At 43.8% G+C, this 21,505-nt stretch overlaps 7 protein-coding genes across 7 annotated transcripts; 3 read left to right on the top strand and 4 right to left on the bottom strand.

Moving 5' to 3' along the window:
- Positions 1–41: 41 nt before the first annotated feature.
- On the bottom strand, positions 42–1,697 carry VTP21DRAFT_8659 (uncharacterized protein; the record flags this gene model as incomplete). Its single annotated transcript, XM_069399533.1, has 4 exons — positions 42–1,060; positions 1,127–1,258; positions 1,321–1,448; positions 1,518–1,697. Coding segments are annotated over 4 exons (1,459 nt in total), but the record flags the coding sequence as incomplete, so codon positions are not given.
- A 657-nt stretch (positions 1,698–2,354) lies between these two features.
- VTP21DRAFT_8658 (uncharacterized protein) lies at positions 2,355–5,331 on the top strand (the record flags this gene model as incomplete). Its single annotated transcript, XM_069399532.1, has 13 exons — positions 2,355–2,410; positions 2,485–2,568; positions 2,637–2,740; positions 2,796–2,871; positions 2,946–3,186; positions 3,646–4,003; positions 4,067–4,132; positions 4,191–4,270; positions 4,331–4,493; positions 4,552–4,597; positions 4,748–4,945; positions 5,009–5,133; positions 5,255–5,331. The coding sequence occupies 13 exons, from the start codon at positions 2,355–2,357 to the stop codon at positions 5,329–5,331; spliced, it is 1,674 nt and encodes a 557-aa protein (XP_069254940.1).
- A 259-nt stretch (positions 5,332–5,590) lies between these two features.
- VTP21DRAFT_8657 (uncharacterized protein) lies at positions 5,591–8,721 on the bottom strand (the record flags this gene model as incomplete). Its single annotated transcript, XM_069399531.1, has 6 exons — positions 5,591–5,768; positions 5,852–6,144; positions 6,213–8,150; positions 8,218–8,457; positions 8,523–8,623; positions 8,700–8,721. 6 exons carry the CDS (start codon positions 8,719–8,721, stop codon positions 5,591–5,593), a joined length of 2,772 nt encoding a protein of 923 aa, XP_069254939.1.
- A 510-nt stretch (positions 8,722–9,231) lies between these two features.
- VTP21DRAFT_8656 (uncharacterized protein) lies at positions 9,232–9,997 on the bottom strand (the record flags this gene model as incomplete). Its single annotated transcript, XM_069399530.1, has 4 exons — positions 9,232–9,585; positions 9,644–9,826; positions 9,887–9,898; positions 9,974–9,997. 4 exons carry the CDS (start codon positions 9,995–9,997, stop codon positions 9,232–9,234), a joined length of 573 nt encoding a protein of 190 aa, XP_069254938.1.
- An 851-nt stretch (positions 9,998–10,848) lies between these two features.
- VTP21DRAFT_8655 (uncharacterized protein) lies at positions 10,849–12,357 on the bottom strand (the record flags this gene model as incomplete). Its single annotated transcript, XM_069399529.1, has 6 exons — positions 10,849–10,893; positions 10,954–11,003; positions 11,070–11,193; positions 11,267–11,398; positions 11,459–11,605; positions 11,668–12,357. 6 exons carry the CDS (start codon positions 12,355–12,357, stop codon positions 10,849–10,851), a joined length of 1,188 nt encoding a protein of 395 aa, XP_069254937.1.
- A 950-nt stretch (positions 12,358–13,307) lies between these two features.
- On the top strand, positions 13,308–17,595 carry VTP21DRAFT_8654 (uncharacterized protein; the record flags this gene model as incomplete). Its single annotated transcript, XM_069399528.1, has 17 exons — positions 13,308–13,313; positions 13,376–13,459; positions 13,525–13,699; positions 13,764–13,870; positions 13,935–14,050; positions 14,122–14,356; positions 14,428–14,578; positions 14,648–14,745; positions 14,811–14,933; positions 15,005–15,169; positions 15,232–15,393; positions 15,463–15,748; positions 15,820–15,971; positions 16,048–16,152; positions 16,218–16,809; positions 16,880–17,110; positions 17,177–17,595. 17 exons carry the CDS (start codon positions 13,308–13,310, stop codon positions 17,593–17,595), a joined length of 3,207 nt encoding a protein of 1,068 aa, XP_069254936.1.
- Positions 17,596–18,241: 646 nt separating this feature from the next.
- On the top strand, positions 18,242–21,189 carry VTP21DRAFT_8653 (uncharacterized protein; the record flags this gene model as incomplete). Its single annotated transcript, XM_069399527.1, has 9 exons — positions 18,242–18,273; positions 18,339–18,358; positions 18,421–18,459; positions 18,527–18,632; positions 18,698–18,831; positions 18,903–19,254; positions 19,321–20,124; positions 20,198–21,080; positions 21,145–21,189. The coding sequence occupies 9 exons, from the start codon at positions 18,242–18,244 to the stop codon at positions 21,187–21,189; spliced, it is 2,415 nt and encodes an 804-aa protein (XP_069254935.1).
- Positions 21,190–21,505: the final 316 nt, after the last annotated feature.

Genomic DNA, 21,505 nt, shown 5'->3' with positions numbered 1-21,505 from the left:
GCTACCGCTGCCACCGCGACCTCCGCTTCCCCCTCCATTACCAGTTCCACCTCGACCTCCTCTTCCGCCTCCACCCCCTCCTCCTCCACTACCTCCACTTCCGCCTCTCCCGCCTCTGCCACCATTGCCACCCCTACCACCATCCCCACCTCCGTTTTGATCACTGACCTCCTGGTCTTCCTGGCCATCATTTGCGTCTGCACCATCCCCCCCACTTCCACCACCCCCCCCTCCTCCGATATTGATCACCACTCCTATATCTTTTCCGTTGATACTCCCACTTGGCGCTTTGAGGGGTTGATTCGTATATTGATAGCGTCCATAAGCAGGGTGATTTTGGATATCTTCCTCACGCACTTTTATATATACATCTCTCTTGACCTCCCTCGTAGTCTTCTTCTTCTTCTTCTTCTTCCTCTTCTTTCCCCTGTCCCCTTTTTTTATCGGCTTCTTCCTATCATGCTTCTTGATGGCTAGTGGCTGGGTTGGCAAGACTTTGTGAAGCGGCTTTGCAGTTGCTTTAGGCAGGCTCTTCGTCCACCACAATGGAAATAGTTTCACCCTACTACTACCCTTCACTGCGGAGATGCTTTTGGTAGCGGGGTGAGTAGGCAGCCTATTTTGATTTGGAAATACTGCGTACTGGATGTTGGGAGTGGGTTGGGCGGCAAAGCTAGTGACTCGATGAAAACCTCGATTATGCGGCACAATATTTACATCAGCCCTCGCTGTAGCCATAGCGTGATGCTTGCCCATTATGGTCGCTTTTGCTTGTTTTCCTCCTCTCTCCACTGACAATGCCATTTGGATTTCGCCAGGCTGGTTCCGTACGTGTCTCGACCAGTATTTCTTCACATTGGATTTTCGAGGTCTAATGGTAACGTTCTCGAGTTGGCTAAACAGTTCACGGCCATCGTACTGGTAGAATTCCGGCAGAGTCTTGTACCCTGGATAGTTAACCAAGAGGAGCTGGGTGCCATGGATGTAGCCGTCCGGCCGGCCGACTATCCTGATGTCGGCACAATTCATATAGTATTCGCGATCACCCATTGCATTGACCCTATAATGAGAGAAGAGCTAGGGATTTAGATCGTGAAACTCTGTTGTAAACGTCGGCTTTACTAACCAAGTCCAAGCAAATACGGCGTTATCGCTACTACCGGCCGTTGACGGTAGCGGCACCTGAAATTCCATTCCCTCTAGCATACAAGTTCGAATGATGGTCTTAATCACGGCCCATGTTAAGCCGGTGTCGTATCTGTTATTAACAAGGATTAGCACTCCCTATCCCATCCGGAAGGTAGCCTAAGCTTTACATACGAAATTGCAAATTGGCAATGTCCCCCCCCATGGGCTCCCTCCCCAGCGAGTTCCACTCTAATCACATCACCTGCTTTGTATGTGGCGACGGGAGGACCAGCGGGTTTCCCTTGGCAAGGAAAAGGTCTCTGTCAGGTAAATACAGGGTTAAGTAATGCAAAGACCGTCAGTATCATCATAAAAGTGCCGTCACGTACTGTTTTGGGGTCTAGAGGCGACTTGATGTCATAATCGATCTTTGAATTTTGCTGTAGAAGTTTACTGTAGATGGACTCTCGCGACGGTGGGGACTTCATTTCGATATGCCCCTTCGCAAAGTATATCAGCGATGAGCTGAGCGAGAGCCAGAGCAAGGAGAGAAGGCGGCATCTCACCATGTCGAAGTATAAAGATACTTTGGATATCCTTATTGCCCAAGCTGCAGATGATATGAGCTCCTGGTAAACGTATGCAACAAACTAAAAGCCAGCGATAACCCGTGCTTACCTTGCCTTTATGAGATTAAAGAAATACAGCGTTTTCCCTAACGAACACTTTAATGAAAAATGGAGATAAAAAAAAAAGAGCTAGAGTGGAATAAAAAGCGCTTTAGTTTTAATTTCGCAAGGTGGTTAATTTTATAATACTAGCCGACCGAAACGCGTTAAACCCTATGTAATTCCTCTTATTTCGCGGTTGACCGTTTCCATTGGGAAGCGGACCGAAAAAGAAGCGAAGATTTGTTCCCTTTCTTTTAAATACAGCGTATAGCTAACCTTGCCCAATTCGAAGGGGAGGATGAGTCGATCACCCGTCAAATAAAGGCCCTTGACCTGCTTTGCATTGCAGGCTCCATGCTCTGATGTTAAATCTGACTCGATTACGCTGCTACTGATTCTGCATATCAAGTCATGGAGTGGTTAATTAAAACACGAACACGTTTTTCTTAAATGCTTCTTCTTAAATCGATCGAAATTTGGATGTCTTGGTGACGCGTGTCCTGTCACCGTGAATGCCTTCGCGTTCGTCGTAACCTCTTTAAGTCACTTGGAAACATGTTTTACACTCAAGAGATACTCGCGCGCAAAAACGGTGGATTTGCTCTTTTGTGGTAACTAATGGGCGTCAAATTGTGATCAAGCTTCAGAAAATCAACCATGAGCACTTACCTCACATTAATTTTAGGCAAGCTGCAACTCTAGGAACCCATTTTCAATTCAAAAGGCTCACCAAAAAAGACGTGATCAGCATTAATATTGCTGAAGCTTGGTGAATAGTTGACTGGCCATTTAAAAATGAATCTTGCAATGGATAAATTCAAAATTGTCTTTTATTAGCCAATGCATCGTGTCCCCGCCCTATCCTTTGGCACTTCGCCTTATGTCACAGCTTATGGTGGGTGCTGCGCGAATTTACGGCCGCCAGTGCGACTTTCACTATAGTGAGTCTCCGAATTTTGCTCATATGAGATATTGGACTTATTGGTGTCAATTTAGCTGATGTGCAACATGTGTGGAATTGCATTAAAAGCACTCGTATGGTTGACATTAATATGAATGTCTCTACCGCAAAGTATTTAATGAAATTTCTGGAAGTTTGATTATATTTCCACTACAATTAGTGAGTTGATTTTATTTCCTCTAAAGATTTGAGTCCATCACGATGGATGATGATCCTAATTTTTTCATCGAGATCGAGATTTCACAATCGGCTTCAAGAAAGGCAAGTTATTTTTTGTTTCGTCTCTATATTCGCTTCAAGAACGACTCCATAACATATCACATTGATGTTATATTAAAAAATCGATCAAGCTGGATCAATTTGACATTAATTTCAGGACCGATTTGGAAGAGAGCCAGTGGGCTAATATTATTGGCGATGACAAAGGTAAAGTCGCGTTATCACGAGAAACTGGATCATTTTAATCTAAGTTAAAATAAGGTGTTTCGAGTGCTGAAATCAATGCTCCTTCCATGTATAAGTTGGATCAGACTACATGCTATACAGGAGACGCCGTAGTCGAAAGGAGCGTTTTGGATTTAGTTGATGAGAATGAAATAAGGTTTCATATTTTCGAAGGAGAATCAGAGTGTTAAATCTGAAGTTATATATTTGTTCTTGGGGTGGGAATTAGCCCTAGTATCTCTTTTGATAGTGAAGGGAATCTCTCTTTGCCTTCCCCCCGCAGTTCTGGTGCTAGTAGCAAGTGGAGGGAGCCAATGGAGAAAAAGCACCTTTCACCAAAGCCAACAGCGGATCAACCCCATCCATGGGTGTCGTATCCCAAGATATTTGCTATTTTATTTGATATAGGAGGAATGACCCTTTAAACATTGATTTGTTTAGGTTATTGACACGAATCAGAAAGCTAGTAGCTTCGGGGAGAATGCGATTGATATGGCCAAAGAAACTTCTCCTCCGGTGGATCAAGAAAAATCTCGGAGTTTGGAGTCTAGCCCTTCGAATATCCTAGTTCCTCATGAGCTTGAGGGTCCATACAACCATGACAATGGCGATGCGAGCAAGAGCAGACCGCAGAGTCGCAAAAGGGCCTTTCAGTTTTGGGATAATGAGACCCAATTACAACGTGCGGATTTTCTTGGTAAACGGTACAAATCAGAACCGAATCAAGAATATGTAAAAAAGATGCGCTCGGAAGCAAAGAGACTGCTAAAGGAAGCATTAATGGGGCCACTCACTAAAGGTATAGTCTTGTCGCTTTACCTTTCTTTTTCTAAAGATTTGTATTGTCAACGCTATATTTCAGCATTAGCACCGGAGCTCTGTGATTTTTGGAACCAGTCCACCTCTCTTAGGGGTCATTTAGTTCAAGGTGGGAGTGTATTTTAACTTTGTTTTCTCCGCAGGCTCTTATTCCAGTCTATCTATAGAACCTCTAGCATGCTCTTTCTCCCCAACCACTTCCGAAGTTAATGTCTCCAAAGGGGATTTTTTGTTTGGCTTCAGTACAGTCCGTATACTCTCAGTTCAAGTCGACATTCTTGTATTTGGTATTGATTTGTTTTGTTAGTATGAGATGGACCCTGAGTTGGATTTTGAGCTGGAGCTCGAACAACCGCGTAGTCGTGAGGCAACTGCCGATGGCTTCAGTTTTGATTCACAGATGCTACTTATGCCTTGGAACCGAGAAGAGTTTGATGCCCTTTCAAGCGCAGGGCAAAGAGTAAGCCTTGGTAAGTTTTGGAATATCCTGGGTGAAACCCGACTTAGAGCTCACGCGTCCATCTTTAGATCGGCTATCCACTCCAAGCATTTCATTGGAACAGCAATGGCGGACGTAAGATAATGAAGACTTTTGATTTTTTTTAGTATTTTCTTCTCGGTGAACTTTGACAGATTTTACAGTCATTTGTGTTGACCTTTGACTTCAGAATTGATGTCAATGTATTATGATCTCTTTCACTGTTTGTCAATACTTCCACATTAGGTCACGAGCCAGCATGACGCGCTCACACGACGCCTCCCCTTTCTTTGGATCAGCGCTCGGTAGTCTCGGAGAGTTAGATATAGAGGGTAAACAGACTGGCAAACTTAAGAAATCAAGTCCAAGAATTAACGACGTTTTCTTCATAGAAACTGCATGGACTGCTGGGGAAGTGCGGCAAGACACAGCCAACTTCCTTAGGTAAGGCTCAGGTTGTTCCTTGATTATTGGGCTATTACTCTAAACTCATTCAACCCGTCAAAGATACGTTCAAACCCTGGCTTTTAGTAACGACACCTATGTCGTTGATTTCGCCGATTTGCTAGAGGAGATTCCCCACGGCCAGTTGAAACGTGGTGCGGCAGCGCAAGCTTTTTACCACCTGTTGGGTAAGGATTTACAATCACTTTGAGCTCCATGCTGTGGTTTCTTGTGAAAAGATATTCTTCGTTGGACAACGCATATTTCTACCGCAATTGTGTTTTGTTTTCTTTTGGATATCTCATCTAGCTCTGTCTTCGCGTGGCATTCTGAAGCCTATGCAATCCGAAGCCTATGGTCCTATTTCTATTCAGATTCTTGACTAGAGCATGTGGAGTGGATTCTATATCTGAGCGTTTCAAAGCATTTGTAGTATGCATAGCTTGCAGAAATTGGGTTGTTGTATTGGGGGAAAGGCAATGGGGCAAATATATCCTTTGGTATATTCATGGGAAATAAAAATGCTTTAGGGTGCCATCCAGAAAGGCTAAAAAAAAAGTACCTTTACAAAATATATATAGAAAGTAAGCTGCCATCTACAATTGAGAAAATATGAAAATGGATAACAGAGTCGCCACGATATCTTTAAGTTGATGTCAACGCCCTGATAGCTTGCTGTACCAGCAGCGCTTTTCGCAATTTGCCGCAAGCAGCCCGCACACGATCTAGCCGCTCTTTCTCGACCTGACGATGTCGAAGGATGGCGCGACGTTTGGGGCTAGGCCAGAGAAGAGCAGTGACTTCGAAGCTCCAGTATTTAAATCTGAAAAGATGAGAGGGAAAAGAAGAGAGGGAGAGAGAAGATGTCAGCCAAAAGCAGTGGGAGAGTTGAGAGAGACTACGTACATCAGTACTTTTACCACATCTAGCAGCATGAAATAGACCAATGAGATTCCCATTACCGCCAAACCCCATCCCCATCCGATCGGGGCAATGCCCTGGCCCTCCCCTAGCACTCCGTATATACTCAAAAACATGGCAAACACCTGGGTGGCCATCACTGCAATGAAGAAAGTCCAGGACGGGAGATTGGTCCAGAAGTATCCGGAGAGACGGGTGGAGAAGATTACAAAGTGAGGAGCAGAGGAGATATGGAGATACATAATGGTATTGAGTTGGTTGGAGGTGACTTTGAACACCTAGAAAGGGGAGTCACAAGGTCAGGGGGGTTTCCAGTTAATGAAGCAAGTTCAAAGAGGATACTCACATCTCGGGCGATGAAAAAGTGCGCAAACGACATAGCTGTCAGCAAGACGCCTAGCACGATGGAGACTATAATCAGCTGTCCAATTCTCCACTTGTCGGGTCGCTGGGATATCTTTGCGTTGTCCCAGGCAATCACGATGGTGGCCGCGTCGTTCAGGAGCGTGATCAAAATCAGCAAAATCGGGGGCATTTCCCAGTTGTATGCGAGGGTGACGCAAAAGAAAAAGATAAGGAAGTGCACGGTGGACGTGATACGGTAGAGAGCATAGGAGCGCATTCTTTGAAAAATGGCACGCGAAACTTTGATGCCGTCGATGATGGTTCCCAACCCGGGCGCAAGCAGGACAATATCGGCAGACGAGCGAGCTGCGTCGGTACACCCATGCACCGCTATCCCTACATTGGCCTTTTTCAGCGCAGGCGCATCATTAACGCCATCGCCTGTCATGCCCACTAGCATCCCTTTCTTTTGAAGCAATTCCACCACACGATACTTGTGTTCCGGGATCACTTGGGCAAACCCATCTGCTCTTAAACAGTGCTCCGTGACGTCCTCTTCGGACTTCAGGGGGTCGACAAGGTGGTTTGCGTCAAGAATGACGCGCTGCATGCCTAATCGATGGGCAACCTCCTTGGCAATGATAAGCTGGTCTCCTGTGATCATCTTGACCTTTACACCCATCTGCTCGCATTCCTTGATAACTTGGGCGGAATCTGGCCGTGGGGGATCCAACAACGAGATCATCCCGACCAACTCGTATTGCTCCAGTTGATTGGGCATTGAACGAGCAACCCCAAGAGCTCTTAATCCACGACGAGCAAGAGCATTCACAGCTCTGACGGCATCATCATTTCCGCCGACCAATTTGATAATAACCTGAGGGGCACCCTTGGCGACCTTGAAAGTCTCTCGGGTGTCGAGGTCGAGAACCGTTGCTTGCGTCATCTTTGTCGTGGGGTTGAAGGGAAGGAAAGAAACCACCTTGAAGCCCGGCATACCATGCTGTCCCTCTGGTCTCTCCCGTAGCACCTCCAACTGCTCTTCTGCTGCGCGGCGAACTGCGCTCTCGATCGGGTCATTCGCTCCCGGCTCGGCAGCAAGATAGCTATAGAAAAGGATGTCTTGCGGTGTGTAACCCGGGCAAAGGTAAGGTTCATCGAAAGTCAATTCGTTGAGAGTCAGGGTTCCAGTTTTGTCCGAGCACAGCACTGACACAGAGGCCATTTCCTCGACCGCCGTCAACCGCTTGACAATGACCTTGTTGGCCGCCAGCTGCTTTGCGCCCATTGCCATGGTCACCGAGAGCACGGTTGGAAGTCCGACGGGAATGGCCGCCACCGTCAAGATTAACACGTGTTGCAACACATTGAAGAACTGGCCTTCGGGTTTACCACGGAACACGACCATTTGGTAGATGAAAATGATTAGCACCAGAATGACGGTAGCATAGATGAGGAAATTGCCGATTTGATTGATAATCTTCTGGAAGTGGCCCTGTTCGGTGGTGATCGAGATGAGGTTAGCGGCACGACCGATGAATGTGTTTGACCCTGTCTTTGTCACCACCGCCATCTGCTGTCCTTGTTTGACGATCGAGGACGAGAAAACAACCGAGCCTTTATTTTTCGAAACTGGCAGGGATTCACCCGTGAGTGCGGACTGATCTATCTGCAGGTCTCCCTCGGTCGCCTCACCGTTCACGCCAATACCCAGCAGTCTTGCATCGGCCGGGATGATATCACCCAGACGCAAAACTATGATATCTCCTGGCACAAGCTCACGAGTATCGATTTCAATGAGTTTCCCATCTCGCCAAACGCGTGTCTTAAGGGCAAGCGTTTGCTTGAGCGCGTCAAGCGCGGATTCAGCGCGTGCCTCCTCGAAAAACCCAATAAAGGCATTGACAAAGAGCAAAGCAATGATGATAGCAAAACTGAGCTAATTTCGATAAGATCTCGGTTATTGTCGAGTGAAAAGAAATATAATAATGGTAAATTGACATTACCCAGTCGCCTACAATGGCAGCACATATACAGGCAACCTCGATAAGGAATGCAATCGCCCCGGTGAAATAAGATAGGAATTTGAGGAACGGATTCACCTTGACTTCCGGGAGCTCGTTTCTTCCGAAACGCATTAAGCGCTCGGCCACTTCTTGCGAGGTGAGTCCAGTGGAAGGGTCAGTATGGAGCAAATCCTCAAGTTCGGGCGGTATCTCGTCGGTGTGTTCCATGTGGGATTGTTCCTGCAATGATACATGAGCAAGGGCTAAAGAATAAGGATCTTAGGATAACCGCTTTTCCATTTTACCTCGAACTGTACGCCTCCTTCCCCATTCTCCTTGGGGGATAGATTTTCTTTCTTGAGATCATCAGAAGACTCCTTATGGTACAATATATTGCCGACTAAACCTAATAATCAATATTTTGATGAGGGCCGTTAGAATCTCCCAAGATGAGTTGCTAGTTCTCAGAAGTAACAGCTTACTTTCTCGTTCTTCTTTTCCCATTTTTTTTCAGAAAAAAAAAATAAACTAATAACAACAACAATAAAGGAAGAAAAGCTGAAATAAAAATGATTGAAAATAGTGTATCAGGAAAGGGGGGTATTTTGGGATCGTTATCCTAAGAGATAAAAGAACAAGGGAAGGGGCAGGCTTCAAATAAAGGGGAGCGTGAAAGAGGGAAAGGAGATGCTGAGAAGGAAGAATAGGGCTATTGTTATTATAGAAAATGGAAAGCTTGCGCGGGCCTTGAAGGCTTCTGCTTTCTAACACCTGCTTTCTAATTTAATTTCTTACTATTTTGGAATATCGGTCATGATCGGGGGCGAAAGCAATCAACAAAGAAATATTGCGCGGGTTTTGAACGCAAATTAGAACCTAAATCGCAATAGAAGCACGGTGGTAACTAATAAATGGACAATCTAGTGCCTTGCAGATGGTTTTTATTTGAAGAGTCGTTAAGGTTTGCGAGGGCAAAACAGCAGTTGCAATACGGGAAGCGCCCAGGGCCTTGTGCTAACCGTTCCGGACAAAGGCGTGCTCCCGATAATAGCGCAGCTCCTCAATGCTTTCCCGAATATCATCCAACGCCCGATGGCCCTCCTTCTTCGGCGGCACCTGGTCGTACAGTTTGGGGAGCCAGCGCCGCACAAGCTCTTTCACCGTGCTTACATCCACAATTCGATAGTGCAGGTGCTCTACCACTCGTGGCAGCTCCTTTTGGAGAAATTGCCTATCTGCGTGCACCGAGTTTCCTGCTAAGAGTGCAATGCGTGGTTGAGGGATATATTGCTTGATAAAGTCCAGGACCTGATCCTCGGCATCTTGGGTAGTAAGGGTGGAGGAGAGAACCGCTCCTGTAAGGCCAGACTATAAGAGACTTGGATAAGAACATGGCAACAACATCCCCCGTATTGTTTATAAACACCTTTCCATGGTGCTCAATGCACCATGCATTCATATTGTCCATAACGGATTTCGGTTGATGTATGATGAGCGAAAGCTCGGCAACCTCGCCAGTTTTCTCATCTTGCACCAAGTTCAAATCACCATCAGTAATAAGCACCGCTATTTCAATAATGTGGTCACGGTCGATATCCAGTCCTGTCATCTATGGGGCCAAGATCAATTAAGCACTCCAAATGTCAACGATTATATTATGGAATAATACCTCGCAATCGATCTACATGTGAGCAGGCAAAGTCATTATCAGTCGAAATGTTCGTTATAAACCCGGTTCTTTTCTGCATGTATATACCCAGACTAAAGGATTATTCAACATTCCGATGCGTGAGTTATAAATTTAAATGGTTTGATATTTAATATCAAAGGTGATAAATTGGAGTTAGGGTCTTTGCCGGGGGGGGATTTGATTCCATACGGTGAAATTTCAAATAGAATCATTTGAAATCATTTAGCAATACAAACAATACTAACCTTCGCGATAAGCTACCGCACTATTGAGATAAATTAAATCAGGGTCAAAGGAAAAAGCATTGTTTCGGCCCATCTATATAGATTTTCACGAATGATTAAACTCTACTTGTCAAGAAAATAAAAACATACAAGTTTTAAAGCCCTTTTTTCGTGTTCAGTGATCGCCTACAGGGTGCTGTTAAAACTCAAGTCCGAAGAGTTGCATCAAAACCGAAGCTTCCATCATTCTTTTCGATCTATTGCAGTTCCTTTTTTTTACATATGGATATATTGTAGATTGTCCCTCTGTGTTACTGTAACTATGGGTAGAAAGTTTTGAGCAAGTTCTTTTTAATAGTAGCTCCACCTTTCGATTTTAAGGGCAGATAAATCCGCACGGCGCTCACGCATTCATCTGGTAAAGTTTTGGTCTCGAACAATGCATGAATGACAGTGAAATACCCGTACTTTACACATACGGACGTATATCTAAATTCAATGTATTATTGAAGCCCCCGTTATAGAGAGACGGTTCATTTTATTTTATATAAGGCTTCGGTACAGTAATAGTGTACTCTCATAACAATAAATAAAGAGTGCATTTCCCTTTAAAGTAAGGGGATCCGAGGATATAACACGTGTGTTAGTGATACAAAATGTTATAAATACACCTTGAAGGAATATTTAGAGCCTCTTCTTTTGTTGGTATATTTGCCTTTAGGCGGAGAAACTATCGGTAAGCATCTTCCCTAATTCTGGATTCTAAAGTAAGGAAAGAAGTTAGAGCTAGGATATTGGAAGATAAACAAACTAAAAGGTTACATTTAATTCTTTCGGACAGGTGAATTTGGCGTGGTCCTCAATAGTTGGAGCTTTGTAGTTGTGGAGCAAAGACGTTAGCATCATATTGCACATCGAAAGAAAATGCGTCATCTTACATATATTGATAAATAAAATTTTGATATTTAAATTTAAATTATATTTCACAGTGAGCTGCTGCGGCTGTTGGCCGTTGGTGAGTCCACATCTGCCAGCGAAATCCCAGGCTACCTTCTTGTACTCCTATTGAGAAAAATAGGCATTTGAAGATAAGATGGTTTCGTTGAGATTGACATAGATTAATAATATAGATTACCTCCTTTTTTAGATCAAATGTCAATGAAAGAGGGAACAGGATATGGTCATCGTAGTGTGCTGAAATGGTAACGTCTGTTTGGTTCCCAGTTCCGATGAAGATGTCATGAGAAGTGTCTAGTGGGTAAAATGCCTACAGAAATAGATGTCAGGTTACCCGAGAGTTCCTCAGTGGCAAAAGAAGCATATTCACATCGGCTTTTATTAGCCAAAAGGTGGCACCAAGTATGTTTGGATTATTAATGTGCACTTGCAATTTGAGATCAATTACAACTGAGTTGTTTTCGCCTCTGGAAAATCCATTTCCTTGAGGCAAAACTCCTTTGAATTCTATCTGAGGCTGTGGGTTATGTAGAGAATAGGTTAGTCAGTCAGTCACCAGGTTACACTGGATGTTCTCACCTTTTTAAATGTTGCTGCAATGACTCCAGCTGCTATTCCAAGACCAATTATCACAACCAGAAAGCCGCAGCACACGAACCGTAACCATACTGGACAGCACCCGCAGCATGCACCCATAAATCGCCTGCGATTTTTGGGTTTGATATTGTCCTCATCAAAGCGAGCATAGCCATCCTTTGATTGCGAAAAAAGCGTGAGCGCAGGTTCGTTGGCAGCTGAATTAGAAGTGGCAAAGTTTGGAACAGTACGCTCGGACTGTGCTGGCGCCGTATTATTTTCGCGACTTTGTAGTGAAACCTCATTTTCATGATAGTCTGTAGGTGGGTAAGTGGTTTTCGGGGCAAGTTTCTTCATGGGAACATCGTCATATCCGTCATAACCGTCATAACCGTAGTGAGGGTCTTGGTGTTTATAGGGTTCAGCATTGTAGGCATCATATTGGTTGAGTTCAGCAGGGTAATAGGATGGTTGTGTTGGATGCGTGGTCTTTGAATAGTCGTGAATGCCGGAATAATCATGCGCAGCATGATTGGAGAACTGTGCTTTAGGAGCATAAACTTCATCCTCTACGTAGGGATGAGCATGCGAAGCCGATGTTACATTACGATAATCATAATCGTGGGGATCCCTCTGGAGATTGGCTGGGTAGTCGGAGTAATCCCGGTTGTATCGGGGATCATTATAGGACATGGTTAGTTGCCCTTGGAGAATTCTTAAAACAATGAGATACTTTGAGTAGGGCGATGCGTGTTCTGCTTTGGCCCTTTAAAAAGTTTATTTTGTTTGGAAGCCAATAGGGAGGCCCGAATTCAAAAAAGGCTCTGAATTCAACTCAGCTTTTTGTCAATTCACGTTATTCACAGGAGAAATAGAGATAGAGCTGCTGAGGATGAACTCTGACCAAGATTGGAGCAGAGGCAGGCCGCTCATTTCAGCATCACTTGCTGGAGGCCGAGATGTTGGCCGAAGAACGGCTGCACTTCTCGACTCAGTGCAATCTACACTATGAATAGCCAATTGCAAGATTTTATTATGTTATTTGGTTGATCTCAGTCGACCCAAAGAAACTATCCATTACCAATACATTGCCATTTGGTATTCTCGGGAAACACCGGTGTGAGCAGCTTGTAGGATGTCGCACTTTACGAATGCACTTCCTGCTTCACCGATGACATGCAGTGGTGATGTTGCGCTCCGTCGCCTACTGCCCACAAATCTGGTTATGCAACTCATTCCTCGCCATATGACTTAATTTTAACATAAGAGCTAAAGGCTCAATTTCAAGCCTTAACCCTTCGTCGGAAACGGGATGAGATAAACAACTTCAGGTGTTCCGAAGAAGAGAATAATTTGTAATGGATGACGTCACTTAATCTAGTTGACAGCGTGGAAAAATAAAGAACTTCACGCGTTTTCCTTTATCTCTGATAAACTCTGGCATTTCAGCTCTGCAACATACTCTTCCTTCTATCAATGTGAGAATTTACCCTGATTCTTGTTCATGTGATACTGGAAATCACCTGAAGATCGTATTGACTGGCTTTTTCTTTCTTCTGTAGAAAAGGGTGGGATATAAACCTGAGATATTTACACTTATTGACTACAGAGGTGAAAATCAAATAGAGTAATCACCGACAACCATGGATGTAAGTAGCTCTGAATCCTGATTGACTGATTTTATGCTCACAGAGAAGATTTTTCTACCTAGTCTATACTTGATTTTAGTCGGGATCTCGATGTCGGTTTGCTCGATCAGGTGGTAACAACATTCTTTCAAGGCAGAGGCTCAGAGGTACATATATAAATTCACTCTCTATGACTCAAGTATTCATAAACATATGATATTGTTTTGTTTAGCAACAAATGGCCCAACAGGTGTTGACACAGTTTCAAGAACACCCAGATGCATGGCAACGGGTTGATCGAATACTGGAACTCTCGACCGTGCCTCAGACTAAATTTATTGCTCTGCAAATTCTCGAAAAATTCGTGCAGACACGGTGGAAAACTCTACCTAATGAACAACGCATCGGTAGTTTACAACACTATATCATTGTTGGTTTTTCTATTTATATTCTTACTAAACATTCCTATAGGTATCCGAAATTATGTGGTGTCTGTAATATTAAAAGTGTCCTCAGACGAGTCCATGCTTCACAGTCAGAGAACTTACATCACCAAATTAAACATGGTGCTAGTACAGGTATTTATTTTTCAAGGTAATCAAAAGGCTCTAATGGCGGCTTACAATTCCCGTCCTCCGCTAGATCTTGAAGCAAGAATGGCCCCATAATTGGCCCACGTTTATATCAGAAATCATCAGTTCTAGCCGTACAAGCTTACCTGTTTGTGAAAACAATCTTGCTATTTTGAAACTGTTAAGGTATTGTTATAACTTGATTCCTACCCTGATCTTTACGCTCATGTTCTTTGGTTTTATGCCCTCTCTTCTAGCGAGGAGATTTTTGATTTCTCCGCAGAGCAAATGACCCAGGCTAAGAGTAAAAACTTGAAGTCGACCATGTGCGGCGAATTTTCAGAAATCTTTCAGCTGTGTATTGAGGTTTTGGAGAAGGCACAGAAGCCTAGTCTAATCCAAGCAACGCTGGAGACATTACTGCGTTTCTTGAACTGGATTCCGCTTGGCTACATTTTCGAGACAAATATCATTGAAAATCTTCGGGATAGGGTAGCTATTTGCGCACATTTTTTAATGTCTTCCAAGAGCATTTTAACCTCATCTTTGTTTTTTTTCTTTAGTTCTTGGAGGTGCCCCAATTTCGCAATGTTACCTTGAAATGTTTGACAGAGATCGGCGCGTTGACCGTGGGTGAAGAGTACGATGAGAAATTCATAAAGATGTTTAGCTTGGTGATGGCATCCGTTCAATCTATTATACCCATGAACGCAGGTATTTGTTCTCCGGTTCGAAATGATGGATGAAAGAGATGATTGATATAAATCAACTTTTATCTTCTAGATATTGCGGTTGCATACGAAAATAGCTCCAATGAAGATCAAGAGTTTGTGCAAAATCTTGCACTTTTCTTTGCCAGCTTCCTAGGTGCTCATCTAAAGGTATTTCGAATGAGAATATACTTGACGAGGGTATTTCAATTGACTCACTTATACTTGGATGATAGTTGTTGGAGAAAAAACCACAGCTGCATGAGTTGCTAATTGTGGCTCATCGATATCTTGTAAAAATCTCACAAGTTGAGGAGCGTGAAATCTTTAAAGTGTGTCTTGAGTATTGGAATGGCTTGGTAAGTCACATTAATTTGGCCTATTTATGGTTTTGTAATGTTTCACAGATGAATTTAAATAACTGCCTTAGGTTCAACAACTCTACGAGGAATTACAAACGCAGGATATGCCGTTGTTAAATTTGAATCCAATGAATAACTCATCTAACCAAAGCCAATCTCGAAGAATTTTATACTCAGAGATCCTCACTCATCTGAGGGTAGTCATGATAGAGCGGATGGTTAAACCTGAGGAGGTTGTTATTGTGTCAGCATTACTATTTTTTCAATTCATGCTAACGCAGCTTTTCTTTAAAAGGTACTGGTAGTGGAGAATGATGAAGGTGAAATCGTACGTGAGTTTGTAAAAGAAAGTGACACAATCATGCTTTACAAATCTATGCGTGAATGTTTGGTCTACCTCACCCATTTGGATGTGATTAATACCGAGGTCATCATGACAAATAAGTTATCCCGTCAGGTAAAGGCAACATCTTTTAGCCCGTGCATTTCTTCGTCTAGTTGCTTATATCGGTTCATGGTTTTTTAGATGGATGGTACGGAGTGGTCATGGGCTAATTTGAATAAACTCTGCTGGGCTATTGGCTCCATATCAGGGGCAATGAGTGAGGAAACTGAAAAACGTTTCCTTGTGACCGTGATTAAGGACTTGCTTTCTCTATGCGAGATGAAGCGTGGCAAAGATAACAAGGCAGTGGTTGCATCTAACATCATGTATATTGTCGGCCAATACCCACGGTTCTTGCGTGCACACTGGAAATTCTTAAAGACTGTGGTTAACAAGCTCTTTGAGTTCATGCATGAATTGCATGAAGGTGCGAAAAAAAGATCTTACACTTATGTTTTTTTTGGAACGAATGCTAACACGGCATTTATTTGACTATAGGAGTTCAAGATATGGCTTGCGATACGTTTATCAAAATCGCACAGAAATGTAAACGTCATTTCGTAATTCAACAGCCTGGAGAAGTTCAGCCATTTATTGACGAGATTCTCGATGATATGAGCAGAATTACATCCGATTTGTCCTCACAACAGGTAGACCTACATTTTACTATTAAATTCCTACGACTTTATATTTACGAATTGCTCCCCCTCTTGGTTTCATTTAAAGGTTCATACTTTTTACGAGGCTGTCGGGTGCATGATCTCGGCCCAGGGAAATAAGGCGGCCCAGGAGCGATTGATCAATAAGTGCATGGCGATGCCAAACACTGCAGTAAGTGAATTTACTTCTCTAGAGGCTAGATTATCTAGATGGCTAAAACTCTCTCCATCTGCTAGTGGGACCAAATAATGGCACAGGCAGCTGGGAATGTCGACGTCCTAAATAACCCAGACACTGTCAAAGTGCTTGGCAACATTCTTAAGACGAATGTTGCTGCATGCAGTTCAATCGGAAGTGGATTCTATATTCAAATGGGCCGCATCTACATGGACATGCTCGGTCTCTATAAGGCGGTGAGTGGGATCATCTCGGACACCATCAAAGCTCAAGGTGCAATTGCGGCGCGCCACAGCCGTGTGCGTGCATTGCGCACAATCAAGAAGGAGGTGCTAAAATTGGTGGATACGTATGTGACTCGTGCTGAAGATCTCGAAGCTGTTACAAACAACATGGTGCCTCCCCTTCTCGAGGCTGTTCTAGGAGACTATAATCGGAACGTAGAGCAGGCGCGAGATTCAGAAGTGCTCGGGTTAATGGCCACGGTGGTAAGCAAATTAGGCTCGCACATGACCGACAAAGTCCCCATCATCCTCGAGGCAGTCTTCGAGTGTACACTCAATATGATCAACAAAGATTTCGCTGAATACCCCGAACACCGCGTAGCATTCTTCAAATTATTGCAAGCCATCAATAAGCATTGCTTCCAAGGTATACTCCAGCTCTGATCTAGGCGTAAGGGTCGTATGCTAATTTGTTTATTTCCTTGATTGATGTGTAGCTCTCTTGAGGCTCTCTCAACCACAATTCAAACTCGTCATGGACAGCATCGTTTGGGCATTTAAGCATACAATGCGTGACATTGCGGACACAGGTCTGCAAATTTGCCTTGAACTTATCAATAACTTTACCGCATCCGAGCCGGCCATCGCCAATGCTTTCTTCCAGTCTTATTTCCTCAGCATTTTACAAGACGTATTCTATGTATTGAGCGATACTGATCACAAGAGCGGTAGGTTAACTAACCATATATCTCCAAAGGATTGCGAATGACCCATCTTACACCCATATCTCCTAGGTTTTAAGATGCAAACTATAGTTCTCGCACGTCTCTTCCAGCTGCTTGAGTCAGGTGCTATCCAGGCACCTCTCTTCGATCCTGCTCAAGTGCCGAACCCCAACATTACTAATAAAGAATTCCTCCAGGAATACATCGTCAACCTCTTGCAAACCGCGTTCCCCCATCTTCAACTTGCCCAGATCCAACGCTTTACCATCGGTCTTTTCCAGCTCAATAATGACCTGAACACGTTTAAATTGCACGTGCGCGATTTCCTCATTCAGTTGAAGGAGTTTGCCGGCACGGACAATGCAGATTTGTTCTTGGAAGAGCGAGAAGCCGAACTCGAGGAGAAGCGAAAACTGGAGCGAGAGTACGCCTTGAAGGTACCTGGAATGGTGAAGCCCGCCGATTTGCCTATGGAGGCGGATGAGTGAAGAGAATACTTTTTCGTATTACTAGATTATTATTTTTTTTTTAAAATGAATTGCATTTTTTTATTTCTATTATTTTATTTTTTTAAGGAATTTTATTTTGGGGGCCAAATGCCTTTACCCTATTTTCTGTGCCGGTTCTTCTCTTAACATTTGATCTTTTATTTTTCCTGTGAAAAAGGAGAAATAAAATTTGCAAAGGCTAATTCCATCATGAATAGTATTTTTATGGGAATTTGTGACGTGCTACAAGACGAACATTCATTATTTTATATCTACTATCTTTGCTCCCTACACTTCTCTCCACAGCTCACCGATTTTTCGTCGATAATGCGCTAACGAGAGAATATTTTCAAGGTAAATAGCCTCTGGTAAATTAATGTCCGGTTGAAAAGGAAGAAAGAAAGAAAATGCCGCAGGAACAATTGAAATCTTGGCATTTTACTCTCATTTTACTCTCAAATTAAGTTCGATCGCACACTAATTGCATGAGGGATCATTGACCAACCCCCATCCACGGCTAATAACTTCTGCTTTCTCACTAAACAGAGAAATTACAGGTGTATTCTTTCTTTTAGTACTTTTATGACACTTAAGTTGCATCTGACGGAATTTCGGTACCTTAAGTCAGTTGAGTATTTTTATCAAAATGAGCTCCAACAGTGCCAATCGTCCAGAAGCGTAAACCTAATCTGTCATGTGGTAACACCCTGATTTATACTAATTATGTATTTTCTCCAATGCAGACGCGCGGTTCGATTAACTGGTATGAGATTGAGAAATACCTTGGCAGCATTAATATAACCCATATTTTATTCCCCTTTGTAGTCATAGCAGCGGATGGTCTTTATAAGCGCGATGTTTTCCGTGAGTGTTCCTGTTGTTACTTTAAAATAATGTGTTGGCGCTCATTCAACTAATATTTGCTTCCCAGGATTACCCGATCCTTTTGCAGTTGTTACGGTCGACGGAGAACAGACTCGCACCACATCTGCTATTAGAAAGACGCTGAACCCTTATTGGAACCAGAGCTTTGATTTGTATGATTCTATTTCTCTTTAAAATGGCGTGGAGAATTGATCGATTTCAATTGTTCCACTATTAGGCAAGTGAGCAACCAAAGTGTCATTGCAATTCAAATTTTCGATCAGAAAAAGTTCAAGAAGAAAGATCAGGGTTTCCTAGGGGTAATCAATATCCAAGTGGGGAATGTGTTTGATGTTACCGCTGGTGGCGATGGTAATATTAGTCTGATTGCGGTGCATCTCATCGCCATCTTACTAACTGTCTATTCAAAAACAAAACCATAGAAATGTTAACTCTAGAGCTAAAAAAATCCAACGCAAACGAGGTTGTCCATGGTAAACTCATCATTAATCTCTCCTCAAATACATCCGACACTCTCCCTCAAAGCAACTACTCCACACTCTCTCCTCGCACTAACGAGCTTCGGCGCACACCATCCCATGGCTCCCGAGCTTCCACGAGCAGATCCGAGACAGATGCAATTGCCATACAGCGAGCTAGTATGCCTTTACCGTTAAATAATGGACCCACACCTGCTTCCAATGATTCACATCCCCAGCAAGCAGCGTCGACAACTTCGGGAAATAACCGAACTCTCTCCTCTTTTGAGGATCAATATGGCCCGCTCCCACCAGGGTAAACTTCTGTCGGCACTGCGGAATATTCTAAATGGGGTTTTCATCTCATCATTTTGTCTAATAGTTGGGAGCGTCGTGTGGATCACTTGGGTCGCACCTACTATGTAGACCACAATAACCGGACCACAACCTGGACCCGACCTTCAACCAGTGCCACCCAGCGTGCACAAGACCGTCAGCAAGTGACCGAGATGGAACGACGTCGTCATAACACCCGCACTCTCCCAGAAGTTGATGGCTCCGCGAGCAACACCAGTGTGTCGGGAGGACCACAAGCATCCACCTCTGCTTCAAGACCTACTAGTGGTATTGGGACCACGATGATGAATGCAACAACGCCCGGCACCGGACCTCTGCCGCCCGGCTGGGAGATGCGCGTCACACCCGAAGGAAGACCCTATTTTGTTGACCACAACACTCGGACCACAACCTGGGTTGACCCTAGACGGCAGCAATATGTGCGTGTGTATGGTGGAAACTCGGACAACCAAGTCACTATACAACAACAAGCTCTTGCTGCCCTCGGCTCTTTGCCCTCCGGTTGGGAGATGCGCCTAACTTCGACTGGACGAGTCTATTTTGTTGACCACAACACGAAGACAACCACCTGGGACGATCCTCGCCTTCCAAGTAGTCTCGATCAGAATGTACCACAATACAAGCGAGACTTCCGCCGGAAGCTTATTTATTTCCGATCGCAAGCCGCAATGCGGCCTGTTCCGGGTCAGTGCCATATCCGAGTTCGGCGAAGCCATATATTTGAGGATTCATATTCAGAGATTATGCGCCAGTCACCCTCGGATTTGAAGAAGCGTTTGATGATCAAGTTTGATGGGGAGGAGGGTTTGGATTATGGTGGCGTGTCAAGGTATTTTATCCCAACCTATTCTCTCTTATGAGCATACATCCCATGTGTATAACTTTTTGCTCTTGCTACACAGAGAGTTTTTCTTCTTGCTTTCACACGAAATGTTCAACCCGTTCTACGGGCTTTTCGAGTATTCTGCCCACGACAACTATACCCTACAAATTAACCCACACTCAGGGATCAACCCCGAGCACCTAAATTATTTCAAGTTTATTGGCCGCTGTGTTGGCCTCGCCATATTCCATAGACGCTTCCTCGATGCTTTCTTTATTGTTTCATTCTACAAGATGATTTTAAAGAAAAAGATCTCGCTTAGCGATATGGAGAGTGTGGATGCGGAGTTTTTCCGCAGCCTAACCTGGATTCTCGAGAACGACATCACCGATGTACTCGAGCTTACATTTTCAACGGAGGATGATCGGTTTGGCGAAGTGGTGACCGTTGACTTGAAACCAGACGGAAGCAACATCACTGTTACAGAGGAAAACAAGAAAGAGTACGTGGAGCTCATGTCCGAGTGGCGTATCACGAGGCGAGTACAAGAACAATTCAATGCATTTGCGGAGGGTTTCCACCAGCTTATTCCTCCGGACCTGGTCGCCGTTTTTGACGAGCGTGAGCTCGAGCTGCTCATCGGTGGAATTGCCGAGATCGATGTGGATGACTGGAAGAAGCACACTGATTACCGTGGTTATACGGAGCAAGATGAGCCCGTCCAGTGGTTCTGGAAATGTGTACGAGCATGGGACAATGAGCAACGCGCTCGTTTACTTCAATTTGCAACTGGTACATCCCGTATTCCGGTCAACGGTTTCAAAGATTTACAAGGGAGCGATGGTCCTCGGCGATTCACTATTGAGAAAGCGGGCGACGTATCGCAGTTGCCCAAGAGTCATACATGTTTTAACCGGATTGACCTACCTCCGTACAAGGAGTATGAAACGTTGGTCTCCAAGGTAAGCTACATCAGTCTGCATAAGCTGGGTGAACTCTGGCTAACGAATTTATTCCCCTTACTAGCTTACTCTTGCAGTTGAAGAGACGGTAGGCTTCGGACAAGAATAAGCGTCATTCGCTATTTACCATTCGCCCTTTCCTTCTCTATTTATATGAATATGTTGTATTGATGTGGTTCTCGTAGTTGGAAGATTTTTTTGGATTTAGGAATGTTGGGCACTGTTGCCTTAATATATATATTTTTTGGAATGGATATTTCTTTTGCTTCACCACCCTTACCTTTTTTTTCATTATTATTCTATCTTTTTTTTATGAAAAATTCCTCCTTGATTCCTTATTTCAAAACTCTTCCATCTTTTCTTATTTTCAAATCTTTTACTATATACTATACATACATATATATTTCTAATAAATGGTTTCACAC

The sequence above is a fragment of the Calcarisporiella thermophila genome, assembly GCF_041956535.1.
Source record: "Calcarisporiella thermophila strain CBS 279.70 unplaced genomic scaffold VTP21scaffold_4, whole genome shotgun sequence".
NCBI classification, from domain to species: Eukaryota; Fungi; Calcarisporiellomycota; class Calcarisporiellomycetes; order Calcarisporiellales; family Calcarisporiellaceae; genus Calcarisporiella; species Calcarisporiella thermophila.
This window is presented reverse-complemented; position numbering and strand designations above follow the sequence as displayed.